General features: G+C 34.2%; 1 protein-coding gene across 2 annotated transcripts; it reads right to left on the bottom strand.

The window, feature by feature from the left end:
- Nucleotides 1-5,513: 5,513 nt before the first annotated feature.
- LOC126721461 (3-methyl-2-oxobutanoate hydroxymethyltransferase 1, mitochondrial-like) lies at nucleotides 5,514-11,700 on the bottom strand. 2 transcript variants are annotated; one of them, XR_007653888.1, is made up of 6 exons: nucleotides 11,022-11,700; nucleotides 10,300-10,506; nucleotides 10,072-10,218; nucleotides 6,296-6,349; nucleotides 5,880-6,206; nucleotides 5,514-5,725 (listed from the first exon to the last, which is right to left on the bottom strand). XR_007653888.1 is itself a non-coding variant. In XM_050424496.1 (5 exons), the coding sequence occupies exons 1-5, from the start codon at nucleotides 11,508-11,510 to the stop codon at nucleotides 5,943-5,945; spliced, it is 1,161 nt and encodes a 386-aa protein (XP_050280453.1). In that variant the 5' UTR covers nucleotides 11,511-11,700; the 3' UTR covers nucleotides 5,514-5,942. The 2 variants fall into 2 exon arrangements, 1 of the variants encoding a protein (XP_050280453.1); XM_050424496.1 differs by having other exon boundaries at nucleotides 5,514-6,206.
- Between the last annotated feature and the right edge of the window lie 4,258 nt (nucleotides 11,701-15,958).

The raw sequence follows: 15,958 nt of genomic DNA, 5'->3' as shown, positions 1-15,958 counted from the left end.
AGATTCTTCATGATTTTAGTCACCTCATGGTTACTTTTGGCACAATTTGGTTTTTTGGATTGAAGACCAAGACAAAGCCTTTACTTTTGCTAATTTGAGTCAAAAAGTGAAAAATCACTGTTCACTGATTACTGTTTACTTTTTACCGTTCACTGATACTGTTCACTACGCTTTTTCTACCTCCCTTTGTGGTATCAGGGCCATTCTTTTTTGGCCGGTGATAGTGTTGTTGTGTTCTTTGTTGATTGTTTGTGTCTACCCGAAACTTTGATACTCCTTTGTTGTGTTCCCTTTTTACCATCATTGACGTCACCTTAATTGTAAAGTGAATTCCCAGAACCGAACAGTAAGGCCCGTTTAAGCTAGGAGAGCGTGTAGAGCATGAGAGGTATAGGGTTGATTAGCGTATGTGTTATGAAATGCAACGGTGTTAAGAAAAACATGATAATTGAGTGTTAAACCTAGGATAACATGAATAGGATGTGGAGATCCAACTCCTCTGTCAACTCCAGGACTAGTTGTCCTCCTGATATTGTAAATGAAGAAGATCACACTGTTGAAGAAAATGAGTTTCCGGATTTTTAGAAATGGAATATCCCCAAAGTTGATACTAAAACTGTTTACAAAACTAGTTGGGCTGAAAATACTTTTTATTCTGCTTTCAAAGTTAGAACTGTTGAACAAACATTTTCTATTTCAAAAACTCATGAAATATGTTGCTTGTTATATATATATATATATATATATATATATATATTGTACGACTGTTAAACATGGTTCATTGTGATTTGTGCATCCAGATGAGAGTACATTGCTCCAATGATAATAATAATAAATTATGTCAATAATTGTAAAAAATATTATGTCTTTAATATTACGCTTGTTTTTTTAGTTTGTTTGGTAGGATATACATTTAAAATATAAATATTACTTTTTCTTTAGGTACAGTTATATTTTTATTTAATTAATTTTATCCTATCAAAAAATAATTAATTATTTTTAAATGAGATAAAGCAATGAATTAGATTATCCAAAACTGATCATAATACTAGAAAACTTGATTTAATTTGAAAGGATTCTAGACTTCTAGTCTTTCTACATGAAATCTATTCCTGGATTTCTTCTCAAAAAAAAAGAAGGAAAAAAAAAAGAAAAAAGAAGAAGCTATTCCTGGATCCTTGTCTCATGTTGTGGGAGGGAATATCGGAATAATCAGGGACATGTTAGGTTGTGTTTAAAAGAGAAAAGAAAATTTTGAATAAGAACCAAACAAGCCCTAGCCCAACTGTTTGAGAAAATACCCAATCCGGAATTAACACTAATCCAATCTCGAATGACACAAAATCAGTGTTTTGGTTACCTCTCCTCATTGAAAAGATCTTCAAAAGCTGCATTGTAACTCATACAACAATTCATTGACAAAGCCATTATGATATGGAAACGAGCAGCTCAAAGCTCATCACTTTTGGCTTTCATCTCAAAGTTGTAAAAGGATGGGAGTGTTACTGAAATAGCTATCAAGTCCAAAAATATTACAAATAAAAGATGGGGGGGGGGGGGGGGGGGGGTGGAAGAATTAGCTTCATAATTGTTTAGGTTTCGGAATCTATGCTTCATTCGAAATACTTTCTCGACAAAAGTTTGAAAAGAACAACCTAGAGACAATCCATGCTTCTAAATGTCCCAACTTTCGAATAATACACAGATCACATTCCATGACAGTATGCTGCAGATCACTATAGAAAGTGGTACTATTCGTTTGCCCAAAACAAAACATAAGGCATAAAACAAAAAGGAGACCCCATCTGCCAATTTGATGGGAAAGTGATCAAGGCAAAGAGTAAAATATTCATTTGGTATACTTATTTTTTTTTATTTTTTTATTTTGATAATAAAGAAAAGGGTCTCATGCATGTAATCATTGAACCGACCCACTTGAACCCGCAAATGTGTTCTAACATTGCTTAAGTATACATAAAGACACACTACAACTTTACTTAAAGGCCATAGTAACTTTTAAGAGATGGTGGGACAAGTTATACTAATATTACACATAATATTCATTCTTAAGCAATGTGGGACAATTACCTCTTTTTTTTTTTTTTTTTTTTTTGAAACAAACACAAACAAGAGAGAGAGAAAGGAAATTATATGTTTAGTTAGTCATTACTGATATACATTTTCAAAGTTACTAGCTTACTCCTATAAAATAAATAAATAAAAAGTTACCAGCTTATTACTATTTTTATAAATATACATAATTAAATGTAATAAATATTATTTTCATTGAAATTAAAAAAAAATCCCATATACATCTCTACAAAATATATAGTTTTACAAGACTAAAATATTTTCTTTTAATAATTGCCCTCATGAAGAACTTGATTTCTATGCAATCACAGATAATGAAAACAGCCCCAACTTGATCTTGATTTCTTTCCCTATCCTCTATTGAAGTCTCCCTTTCAAGTTTCAACATGTTCTAACCAACTTGTTATTCAAGAAATCACACTAACAAAGTCAAGCAAACATGTTCCTAAAACTAGGTCTGAATCCTAATAGATTGCTCTTACAAATGAGTAATGAAGAAACAAATGCTTCAAGTCCAACAATTCATATTCATGATTGCAATTGCAAATAACACAGGTGAAATCGAAGCTAATATTATGAATGGTAATTGGTCTTGAAATAACTTTTAAAAACTCCTCGTTTGGTATTAAAAAAAAAAAAATTATATCTTTCAATCCTCTTTTTGGTTGTCTTGATATTTACTTTTAACAGGAAATTGAATGAAGAATTCTGTCATGAATCTGTTAAGGACATCCAAACTTGAAGTTTTTTTTTTTTTTTTTGACGTCAATGATAGAAATATATTAATAAAAAAGAGAAAACAGTATACAAAAAGAAACTTGGCCTGAGAGCTGTAAGACAAAGAGAAGACAAAGTTGAAGAAATTAGAAATTAGAATATGAATATTCAGGGCAATGAATAATTTAAGATATCATATAAGCTAAGAGTTCCTCTTCAAATTATAACAAAGTGAAAAACAAAGAATAAATATTTTTCTCCACAATGTATTGAATATTGATCCCCTTTAGAAGATCATATGTATTCGTAATTCATTAGAACCACTAATTTTTAGAAGATCATATGTTGCTCATATGTATTTGTAATTCAAACTCAAATACGCAATTATATCATTAGAATCACTATTTTTTAGAAGATCAATTTTAATGTTATACACATTTATTTACATAGTTTTATCTATAAATAATTTTAATATAGATTAATTTGGGGTAGTGTCCTGTGTCCCCCAAGCTTAAGAGTAAAACAATATTACCTTTTTTATGATTAAAAAAAATTACCTTTTTAAAGTATAATTATTATTTATTAAATTTATTTTTATTGTATTTTTTTTTATATAAGAAAAACCAATGAATTAAATTATCCAAAATGGATCATAAAATTGATTTGTGGATTTTTGTCACATGTTGTGAGCGAAATTAGTGGCAGAGCCAGTATTTTAACTTGGCGGGACATTAAAAGAAAAAAAAAAAAATCAATCCTTTATTCATTGAACCATGTTGAATTAAATCAACAATTTATTTTTTTTCATATTCTCTTTGTGAAAAAGTATGATCAACTAGTTGACAAGGTCACATTGTAGATATTCTTTGAACTTGATCTCTATCATTAGGATGATAATCGGAAAATTTTCTTCTTAAAGAAGGATTCAAAGGAAAATTTGCAAAATTTACCTCGATACGAGTTCATTTCGAATTCCCTGGACTCATTATTACCTTTAGGATTTCTCCACAATTTCAATTTACTACAAATATATATTTCATATATTAAAACAAAGAAATAAAATTAACTCATCCATAGTTACTTATAATCAAAGTAAGAGATTAATCAAAAGAAAAAAAAATTAGACATCTAATTTGATTGCTCAAAATAACTTGAGAAAATTATCCACTCTAAAAGTGTTAAGGATATACTTGGAAAATTACAACTTTGATTACTTTTCAATCTTTTCGCTCTCTACTTTTCTAAGTAATAAAAATTTGAATTTATAACAAAAATTCATACTTTAAAACTCTGAAAAAGTATGAGATAGAGGAGTAAAAAAATATAATGGAGGCGGTAGGGTTTTGGTTACATTTTATTATTATTTTGCTTAGAATTTGAGTCACATGGAGTGAGTTTCCGTTAAAAAAAAAAGAAAAAAAAAAGAGAGGCATGAATAGGTATAAAAGGATGACAAGTTTAGCCATACAAGAGATGTATTTTTTGTTTATATATATATATATATATATATATAGGGGTTAAAAAGTGTGTTAGGTTTAGCTAAGAAGAAGCAGAAGAAGGGTAAGAGTATTGGGGCATTAAATTCGGTGTGAGAGGTTATTGTTTCCTAGTGGGAGACGTGTTTTATTTTACATTACTTCTCTTTTTCTATCAAGTGAAGTTAGACATTAAAAAATAGGTACTTGTTTGTCTTTTTTCCAATCAGGAGGGGCAAATAACTCAATTATAGCATGCTTGGTTGTGTAAAAAAAACATTTTATTGAATAAGAACCAAAGAAGCCCTAATCCAATCTGTAATCAGTGTTCATGTTACCTTTCCTCATTAAAGAGATCTTCGAAAGCATTGGCGTGGCCTTTCCTCATTATGTGGTGATCCAGCTGTGTACGTGACATGAATGAATCATTTGTTAATGCAATATGCAATGTACCTCATCATATAACAAAGCCATTATGATCTTGAAATCAGCAGCTCCAAGCTCATTACTTTTGGCTTTTTATCTCAAGTTGTAAAGGATGGGAGTGCAATTGGAATAGCTATCAGGTCCAAATATATTACAAAGAAAGAAGGGGAATTAATAATTAATTACTTTCATAATAATCTACTTACTATAAAATTTCAGAATCTATGCTTGATTCGAGATACTTCGTCCACAAAATTTTTGACAAACCATGCTGCCATATGAGGATTTAAAAAAATTGAGATATCAATATTAAGAGCTGGCAATGCTACGTCATCAATATTGGCTTCTAAAAGAATTTTGGCATTTTATCTTTTGAAAAAAATATAAATATTGTAATTCACTTTCCCATAGTTTATAAATCAATTAAAAAAGTCATATAAATTGTTGTAATCCCCGTAAGAAAATTTTTTTTTTCTATGAGAATTTTTTGGTTATCTATTATTGAATTATGAATTTATGATATTGGTGAATTGAGGATTTTTTTTGTTCATCCTATATACTATTTATATTTTTCAAAAAATTTGGGGGGAGGGCCATGACCCCCTCAGCCCCTTAGTGGGTCCGTCCCTGATTCCATGACAGTGTGCAGAGAGACCACTACAGAAAGTAGTATTCGTGGGCCCAAAACAAAAGGAATAAAACAAAAAGGAGTTCATCTCTGTCTATTTGATGGTAGAGTGAATCTAGGCATCATTAAGAGTTAAATATTCATTTGGGATACTTATATATTGGTCATATCAGAAATAATCTCAAGATGGTTCTTAGCCTTTTTCTTATGCTGCTTGCTTAAGTTAAAAATCTCTAGAAATAATATTCCAAGTTCCGAACAAAGTCATGCAAGAATAACTTTTTCATTGTGCCTGAAAATGATTTCCAAAAGCACATTTTAGACACCTTTCTTTAACATTACTAGAGGAGAAAGGGAACTGGGGACGCGGAGCTGCTACTTCTTCAATCTGTATCGAAAATAATCCTAACCATTAAGAAGACAAGGTTGAATATCCAAAACTGCCTATATCACTGCGGTAAAAATGACATTCTTGACTCTTCATTTCTATCAAAGGAGAAAAAAGAAAATATAAATAATAAAGAAAATTAATTAAAACCCACCAAGGAAGAAGGTTGCTACTGGACTAGTCCAAAATTCAATTACTGGCTGGACCAGTCCCATTATCAATCACTTGCCGGGCTTCCACCACCAGGGGATTCAGCCTTACTAGTCTTCTCAGCTGCTTCAGCTGCTGCAGATGCAGCCTTCTCCAAACCTAACTTCTGCAACTCATTTAAGAAATCTTTAACATCACTGCCACCGATTTTATATGGGCTGTGGACAGGACCAGGAAATGAACCATTTGTCACTTCTTCCCTGTACTCCAAAAGCGCTTTGTTGATGACATCTCCAACACGAGCAAACTGCTTACAGAACTTTGGGGTAACCTGCAAAAGAACAGTCTCTCATGATGGAAACATGCCAATTAAAAGGAGAGAAGAAAAAATTTAGCCAGAGTTACAATTCTGGAACCAACCTTGGCATGATGGGGGTGCTGAAGCATTCCAAGCAGATCATGGTAGACTAGAACCTGCATAGACAATGAAGTTTCATTATAGTGAAACACAAAGAAGCAGAGGAGGTACACTGTTATTACATCAAGAAATAATTTGATGCAGGAGGCAATGGGAAGACAGATTTATTATATATTTTATTTGATTTTATGAATCAAGGGCAGTTTTGTAATTTCATAATATTCTGGAATGGGCTGTGCTAATAGTACATTAGATCTTCTTTTTGGCTTTATTTTAAGTTTGGTTATTTAGTTAAAGAGTTGTAGTACTTTCTATTGAGTTGATTATTAATGAATGCTTTCAGAATTTAAGAGCTATGCTTTCTTTTATGGTTTGTGTGATGCAACCTTCTTTGAGGTGTGATGCCAAGGAACCCTAGGTGTGATGCTTAGGAAGTCTAGGTGTGATTCCTAGAATTTATCTATTTTTTTTAATTTTACTATTCACGGTTACTGTTCACATCATTGTTCACAATAACCCAAATCTTGAATTTCACCTTTGATTTCATTCCTAAAACCCTATTAATCCTTGTCCCTTTGGAAACCCTATAATCCCCATTATTTTCTAGCCTATTCCCCACCAAAACCTAACCCTAATTCTTCAAAACTCAAGCTATCTGCCCTTGGTGTTCTAAATCAGATTACCTTGTTCCCTCTTGTCCTACGTTAGTTGGTATCAGAGCAGGGATTTTGCATCATGTCTACATGATCAAGGAGATTGTTTAGGGGGAAATTGAGTGAATGTGAACAAGATGGAGGTCATGCATTTGATAATGGATATTTTGCAATGGATGACTTGGAGGAGGATGAAGTGGATAGTTCTCTTTTATTTGTAGTGAGATGTATTTTAGCAGCCCCTAAAGTAGAGAAAGAGGAATGGAGGCGAACTTCAATGTATTAGATGTTGGTTCGTTGTGGAAACCAAGCAAAGAATCTTATTATTGATGGGGGAAGTTGCATGAATGTTGTGTCATCTTCCATGGTTGAATGCCTTAAACTTACGGTTGAACCTCATCCTCAACCATACAAAGTGGCTTGGATAGACAACACTTCTATTCCGGTAACTCATAGATGCCTTTTTTTTTCTTGTGGTATTTATAGTGATTCTATCATGTGTGATATAATTCCTATGAAAGTTACACATATCCTTCTTGGTCAACCTTGCCTCTTTGATCGAAATGTAAAACATTATGGGAGAGAAAACACCCATGCTCTAATGGTTGGTAAGAAGGAGGTTGTTTTGAAACCTATGACCTTAGCCGAGAATCGAGATGGATAAATTTAAAGTATCAAAGCCAAAAGTTATTGAAGGAAAAGATCTAGAAGCTAAAAATTATGGTGTAACAACAGAAGCTACCAAAATAAAACTTGACCAGCCTATAGAAGTGCCTCAAATTCCAGCAGATTTTTCCAAAGATTGCACTGATTTTTCTTTGAAAGATTTATCAAAGCCCTTATGTCCTATGCATGAGTACTCTATTGACTTTGTAAAAGGTACAAGTTGTCTAGTGAGCAACATAGGGGATGTTGAGTTGAAGATAGATGCAAGTGATCAAGGGAAGCTTGAAGTAATGCAACAAGACTTGAAAGAGATGGAAACTGTTGATGAAGCAGTTGAAATTGAAAAGGAAGCGTATCAAAATTACAAGGCAGAAGTGAAGACTATAACACTTGAAGCATCTTATTCCCAAGTTCATGTTGCTTGCCAAAGTAGGGTTTTATTGCCCACACCAACTTTTCAAAATATTGATTTTGTCATTCCTGAAAAGTTTAATGGGTCAATTGAATTGGTGGATGTATCATTATCATCATTGCTGCCACAAACGAAGAAACAAAAGGAAATTCAAATTCAAAGTGTTTATTCAATGTCAAGGATGCACTTCAAGTAACCAAAATTCTTTTTACTTCAACACTTCAAAACTCGAGGTTGAGTTTTCTCCAACCAAGGGAGAATGATGCAGGAGGCAAAGGGAAGACAGATTTATTATATTTTGTTTGATTTTATGTATCAAGGGCAGTTTTGTAATTTCATAATATTCTAGAATGGGCTGTGCTAACAGTCCATTAGATCTTCTTTTGGGCTTTATTTTAAGTTTGGTTATTTAGTTGGGCTTAGTAGTAAAAGCCTGAGTCCAAGCCCAAGTCTTATTAGGGTTTTAAGAAAACCTAATTCAACTAGGATTAGGTATTAGTTTTCTATTTAAAGAGTTCTACTCTATTGAGTTGATTATTAATGAGTGCTTTCAGAATTTAAGAGCTATGCTTTCTTTTTTGGTTTGTGTGATGCAACCTTCTCCGAGGTGTGATGCTAAGGAATCCTAGGTGTGATGCTTAGGAAGTCTAGGTGTGATTCCTATAATTTATCTCTTTTCTTTAATTTTACCATTCACGGTTACTGTTCACATCATTGTTCACAACAACCCAAATCTTGAATTTCACCTTTGATTTCATTCCTAAAACCCTATTAATCCTTGTCCCTTTGGAAACCCTATAATCCCCATTATTTTCTAGCCTATTCCCCACCAAAACCTAACCCTAATTCTTCAAAACCCAAGCTATACCAGATCTGCCCCTGGTGTTCTAAATTAGATTACCTTGTTCCCCCTTGTCCTACATCATAATTGGTATGTGGGAAATGGGAATTACATAATGTCCACTATGATTTGCACCATGAGAATAGGAATGTAATCAGAAGAAATCTTGCAACAGACTTGTCCTCCCCCCGCCCCCCTTCTTTTTCCCTTCCTTTTCTCCACCCCCAAAAAAAAAAAATGAAAACCAACAAAAAAGGCCAAACTGTTCACTTATAGTTTTGGTTTCAAAACAAATTATGAAATACTTAAAGATTAATCATCTTTAAATTTTAAAAATATTTAGAGTGGTCTAAAGGCCTGCTTTTGACACCTAACCTAGCATTTTTTCTTTATTTCTTTTGCCCCTTGTTTTAAGATATATGTATATATATATTTTAAAATTTATTTTTAATCCATGTCACTGATGCTCTCATCACTCTTAATGGGCCAAAATACTTTCTGTTAAGCACCGAGGACAATCTTTATATAGTGGGAGTTGCCAATTTAAGTTACTGCTAGTCTGTAACCACTACAAACCCACATTAGCAAAAGCAAAACATAATGCCAAGGTGACTAATTGAACTGATTTCATTTTACCAAACTCAATAACTCTAAGGCTGATTTTCTTCTATCAGAAAGTAGGTTGCTACTTCTTCTTGCAGAGGTTTCTAGACCGTTTTCAATTAGCCTAAAATAAATCCATCAAACAAGTAAACAGAGAATAGTGATCATGGTTCTACAAAAGAATTGGTAAGGTCTATACTAGAAGTTTCAATAAATGGATGGAGGTGTAAAACCAGTGATGCCCAAGCTCTATCTGATATAATCAAAACTTTCTACAAACTAACATTTTTAACCCTGCTCAAAGAGTATTGAATCCTAGAGCTTTACAAATGTGATTGTGACAGAGCACCAAATACTTTTATTTGACCTTCTCATATCAAGAGAAACCATGTATGAAGTTGGACAGCAGTTTTAAGATACCATGACAGTCCCTTATTACCTGTCAAAAGTCTCCTATCACACTGCTTAATTCAAATCACAATACATATAAAATTAACATCAATAATAGCATGATATAGGTAGAACTACATCTTATCAAATACATGACATCTCAGGCATATATACACCAGCAAAAAAAATTATTGAGCTAGTTAATCACCATACCTGCCCACTACAAAAAGGTCCAGCCCCAATACCAATGGTAGGAATCCGAAGAGCTGATGTGGCTGCAGCAGCCACTGGTGGAGGAACACATTCCAAAACAACAGAGAAACACCCTGCTTCCTGTAAAGCCATTGCGGTCTCCACAACCTACACAGAACAATTCCCTTCAACATAACAACAAAACACACAGCGCGCACACACACACATACGAAAAAACGAGGAGGGCACCTTGACAGCACTGGCAACGTTCTTGCCCTGGGGCCTGAATCCCCCAAGAACACTGATGGCCTGAGGAGTAAGTCCCACATGCCCCATAACTGCAATTCCAGCTTCCACAATAGCTTTTGCTGCACTAATTCTTGAAGGAGACCCTCCTTCCAATTTTATGGCATCCATTCCTCCTTCCTTCAAAACCCTCACTGCCGTATCAACTGCCTGCGCATACAACATCACCAATCACCAACCATTGCTCACTTAACCAAAGAGTAATGCAACAAACACAGCATTTTCACAATTTTTTCACAACTGATTATTGAAGCAATGTTACTTTCACCAAAGCTCACCCTTGACACCCACTTTTATTGTGCACCAATCAAATTATGGCACATAAACAGCCATGAAATATGTATCAGAAACCCGATCACCATAATGCATGGTAGCAAAGAGCCTTAACTCAACTCTCAAATCCCCGCCCTCAGCTATCGAATTATTTCAACAATAAAAAAAAGGTGTTTTATAATCATAGCATTTTGTTTATATTCACTACGAAATGGGAATATTAAAACACTTTAAAGTACATAATCATAAGTACTGTACCATATCAAAAACACAGACACAGACACACACATACAGAACACGTTGGTAATGGTACATAGAATTTTCCAAGACGAAAGCCCCATAAAATTGGTTATAATCAAACACAGAAACTGAGAATTTAGCAATACCAATACCTGACTAGTACTAGATTCGTAGGTACCAAAGGGCAAGTCCCCAACAAGAAGTGGGCGTTGAGCGCCACGCGCGACAGCACGGCAATGAACAAGCATTTCATCGAGCGAAATAGGAAGAGTAGTGTCGTGACCATGAACAACCATGGAAGCCGAGTCACCGACCAAACACACATCAATACCTGCGGTGTCTAAGTGCACAGCTGACGGGTAATCATAGGCAGTTACAACCGTTATGGGCTGAGCCTTACGGTGCTTTTGCCGTAAATGGGTGAGAGTCACTCTTTGGTTTGGATTCTGATTCTTTGGCCCACCGTACACTGTGTTTTCTGGGACATTGCTCATGCAGCGAAGGAGGGTGAAGAAATTGGAATTGGAATTGGTTTTTAGAGTTTTGGCTTTAGAGAGAAAAGCGAGGGTGGTCATTTTTTTGGTTTTGGTGTTATTGTGTGGGGAAGTTGGATTTGGGTTGTTGAATTTATAGTGTATCATGAATGATTTAATAATAAGGTGGGCGTTTTTGGCTGTGTCAACTACGCCTCCACCTACACCAACATTCTCACTTTCTTTTCTTTCTTTTTTTTTTTTTGAATTGTTCAAGGAACCACCAACCAACTTGTGGAAATGAAAGAGTGAAGAGGTTCATTTATTACTTTGTTTTCTAGCTAACTTTTGCGTTTTCGGGGCTGAATGTTTTTCCTGGCGCAACTTTGATTTGGGAAACAGGAAATTCTCATTTCGAGGGTCATTGTTTATTTGAGAAAACGTTTGGTCAGGAGTTGGTGGAAAGCCTCTAATTTATGCCACCAATCAATGGACGCCACGTCATATCTTTGATGAAACACACATATACTTTAGCACACACAATTATAATCCTCAAACACGTTCAGACCTGGAGAAAACGTAACAGGGCCAATGCTTAAAGGATTCCATCTCTTCCTCTCCTCTTAGCACCGGAGCTCCACCCTGCTGCTAGTGCCGCAGCACACGTCAGTCAGGAGCTGGTGTCGTCGCACCAAACCTCAAGGTTTGTTCTTTTATGATATGTATTTATTGTTTGATTAGTTATTTCCCCAAACTTGAGGTTTTGAAAATTTGATGGGTTTAGGTTATTTTTTGGATATCAATATGTTCATATTGGTACGGGTTTTGTTGATTTGGTATAGATTTTGCTGCCTTTTTTTTTTTAGTATTTTCATGGGTTTTGATTGGATTCTTAAGTGGTAGGTTCAAACCTAACAAAAATCAGATTGTTTTTTTTCCCCCTGGCTAGCTTGGGTTTTTATGGTTTTTATTTCAGCTCCAAATTATGATGATTGTGTGCTTCTTTTTTAGGTTATGAATTTTTTTGTTTTTTGTTTTTTGTTTTTGTTTTTTTTTTTTGTTTTGTTGTTGAGGTTTTCTATGTAATTGGATCCCCTGTATTGCTTTGCCTGTTGTTTTGGATCCCCTATATTACCTTTGGTATCTACGAGATTATGAAATTCATTTCAAACTTGCTTTCCTAATCAGTTAGATGGTGATTATATTTTGCACTTGACTTAGGTGATTGATCAAATCTACTTCGCACAAAAAAAAAAAAAAAAAAAAAAAAAAAAAAAAAATGAAAGAAAAGAAAAAGATGATCTTATAATACCATTCCTCTTTAAAGAGCTAATATTTATTGCTAGTTTCTTGTTCCCTATCTGTAACTTCAAGAACAAATGCAGGGCATATAGCATACAAACAAAAGGACAGATTTCATTGTTATCATATATATATATATATATATATAACCTTATATGAGTAATCTCATGCTTGGGGTTTTACGAATTGTAATTCCATTGTGTTGTTGCCATTTTGTATATAAGTTTAATGAAATTCAGACAATGGTTTTGAGATAGATGTCATTTTGGCTGTGATTTATCTAGGTAATATTTATAGTCATTTTGTCCTTTTTTTTTGGGGGGGGGGGGGGGGGGGGGGTTGTTGTTAAATAGAGGACTTAGTTGGAAATAGTTGGAAATAAGGCCCTACCATATGACCTTGTAAGTTGCAATAGTAACCAATAGAGAAAGAAATTGAGTGGTATACTTCGGTCTTAAGGAAATAAAGATTAAGCTTTTCATTATTCTTAAAGATAAAACTTACCAAAGGTAGCATAACATGACAATAAGAGCATTTGTTAGAATAGATTGGGATCTAAGGTAGCATAACATGACAATCTGCCCTCACCTGTTAATTTTTAATTTTAATTTTTTTATTATTGCTTGCTTCATCCATTTTTTTTTTTTTTTGAATGTCATCTAGATCTGAACTATTGTTGTGCTAAATGCCTCCCTACAATTATTTTTATGGTGATTTTTATCTAATGAATTGATGAATGTCAAACCTTAGATTCATGAGATGTACCATTTATAGGTTGTATTAGTTAATAGATCTTGTTGTTTGAGTATTATTTTTGTGTGATTATACTGTCATTAGATGTAACTAACTTTTTTCTTCTTTTTTTTTTTTTCTTCTTTTTTTTTTTTTTTTTAATGAAAAAAAAACTATTTGTAGGTTGCCCCATTGTGATTATACTGTCATATTTATTTAACTTTCGGTTTGTGTTTGTGTTTGTGTTTTTGTTTTTGTTTTTTTGTTTTTTTTTTGTTTTTGTTTTTTTTTGTTTTAACCTTAACTAAGGTCGATCCATTGAAGGTAGAAGAGCTACTATCGATCCTACATTGTATAAGAGAGCTAAGGTCAATTCTATGAGTTTTGGGAGAACTAAGGTTGATCCCTTAAAGGTAGGAGAGCTACTATTGATCCTACAATGTATAGGAGAGCTAAGATCGATCCTATGAGTTTCGGGAGAGCTAAGGTCGATCCCTTGAAGGTAGGAGAGCTACTGTCGATCCTACCGTGTATAGGAGAGCTAAGGTTGAACCTATGGGTTTGGGGAGAACTAAGGTCGATCCCTTGAAGGTAGGAGAGCTACTATCGATCCTACAGTATATAGGAGAATTAAGGTCAATCCTATGAGTTTCAGGAGAGCTAAGGTCGATCTTTTGAAGGTAGGAGAACTATTGTCGATCCTACAGTGTATAGTTCATATTATTATCTGCTATATGATAGTGCATATTTAAGATAACTTGTGTTGAATGAGATAATGAGCCCTTCACTTTGATTCCTACAAAAAGACAATTTCAATTAGCAATGGAGTTATTCTTTGAAATGGATTGGAAGTGCCAATGCCCCTAGTTTGGGGCATATTCCTTGCTTGGATGGAAGTTGAGTTAATTTGATGTTGCGACCATTGGGGAACATGGAAGAATATCATGGTCTGCCATCCTCGGTTCCTACAAAATGGCTTTCTTTCTCTAGCTTGTTAGAAACTGGTTATCAAGAAAATATTTTTGGCCATTGCCTTTAGTGTGGACATGTTTGCAAAAAAATGGGTTGTTGCCTAAAATGAAAGCATGGTTTCATGCAAGAATGACATATCCGCACACAATATAAATAGGCCAATGCCCCAAGTTAGAGCATGCTTGATGCACAAAATAAATGGGCTTAGTTTAGACACCGCATTTTGTACCCTTTATGACTCGGGGCCCCGTTCCCCAATGATGTAAGAATTTTATGTGATTGGGACCTTTTTTGGTCTTGATCTTTGAGCTCTGAAGTTTACTAACTTATTTTGAATTGGTTGTAACTAAATTGACTGAGGGGAATAGTCAAAATCAAGCTCTAGAGAGTTCTTGTGTTGAGGTAAAGGTTCTATCTTTGGCTCTTTACTTTTCTTTGTTTTTTTCTTTGTTTCTTTATGTTGTATATATGTTTATATGCCTGTAATATGTTTGTTTAGTAAAGGTTTACTTTGTGTTTGTGTTTTAAGAATGCTAGGTTGTTAGAGTCTTGTTTTTTGAGTTTTTGTTCTGCATTTTCTGGGTTCTATGTTTCGGGTGTGTATGCATATGCATGCACATATACTCATGATATGCATACACATACAACTGGGCTGTGTACGCATGCCCTATGTATGCGCACACATGTCTTTGCCCAAAAACCCTAATCCTTTTCTACATGTTTTCCTTTTGTTTTATTCAAATGTTCTAGCCATTGTTTAACCTATTTTATCTGTCCTTAAGTTTCTATTTCTCTGTTTTGTTTTGTTTTGTTTGTTTTATGTCTTTTATGTCTATTAGGGTTTTGATTTGTTTGAATACCATGAATATGCGTATGAATATGAACATGCATTGATGCATAGGTGCTATGATGTAGTGTAGTAAGTCATGCACTCACATGAACATGCATTGGTTGGAATATAAGCTTGATATCTCTAAAAAACATGAACTTTTTTTGGTTGAATGTCGTTCTATAATGTTTAGATGCTTTAACATGTTTGTTTGATTCTGCCATGTGATGATTCGGCCTTTGGAGATTTGTGTTTAAATGCCATGATAGATGAATGATTAGGTCTGGGATGATTATGTCATGTTGTGTGTCTTAGATGCATGCTAGTGTGTGTGGGGGTTAGAATAAATATTAAATTTGTCTTTAATAAAATTAAGATCTGGAACACAATGAGTGGAAGCCAACTTACGAGTTAGGTGGGGTTAGGTTCTAACACCTTTCTATCCTTATACCTAAACTCCAGACACGTGCTTTGGTAAAAATTAGTCCTTCCACAAAGGGCGCTATATTTATGGTTCCTAAACCTAAACTAGGTGGCAACTCTATTTACACCTTCTGCCATGGTCCACTCTAGGCCAAGGCATACTTCCCAATCTCGAGGATGAAACCACATTTGCGGGTGCTTGTGCCCACAGTGGCGACTCCACTAAGGATAGAGAGTTTGATTCCAATGTATACCATTTCTTAATCTTAATAAAGGCTAGCTTAATATTGTTTATACTCACCCTCACTTTGTTCTTTTGTCCCTTTACCATGGTTGGTGATGAGTGGGAAGGTGGAGG

This window comes from Quercus robur, chromosome 4 (genome assembly GCF_932294415.1).
Source record: "Quercus robur chromosome 4, dhQueRobu3.1, whole genome shotgun sequence".
NCBI classification, from domain to species: domain Eukaryota; kingdom Viridiplantae; phylum Streptophyta; class Magnoliopsida; order Fagales; family Fagaceae; genus Quercus; species Quercus robur.
The sequence above is the reverse complement of the archived record's forward strand: the minus strand, read 5'-3'. Positions and strand labels throughout refer to the sequence as shown.

Excerpts from the sequence above, each read along its gene's own strand:
- LOC126721461 (XM_050424496.1), bottom strand. The coding sequence starts at position 11,510 with ATGATACACTATAAATTCAACAACCCAAATCCAACTTCCCCACACAAT. Across the intron at positions 10,507-11,021 it reads ACGAATCTAGTACTAGTCAG|GCAGTTGATACGGCAGTGAG; the intron begins GTATTGGTATTG and ends TTGTATGCGCAG. Across the intron at positions 6,350-10,071 it reads GACCTTTTTGTAGTGGGCAG|GTTCTAGTCTACCATGATCT; the intron begins GTATGGTGATTA and ends TTGTCTATGCAG.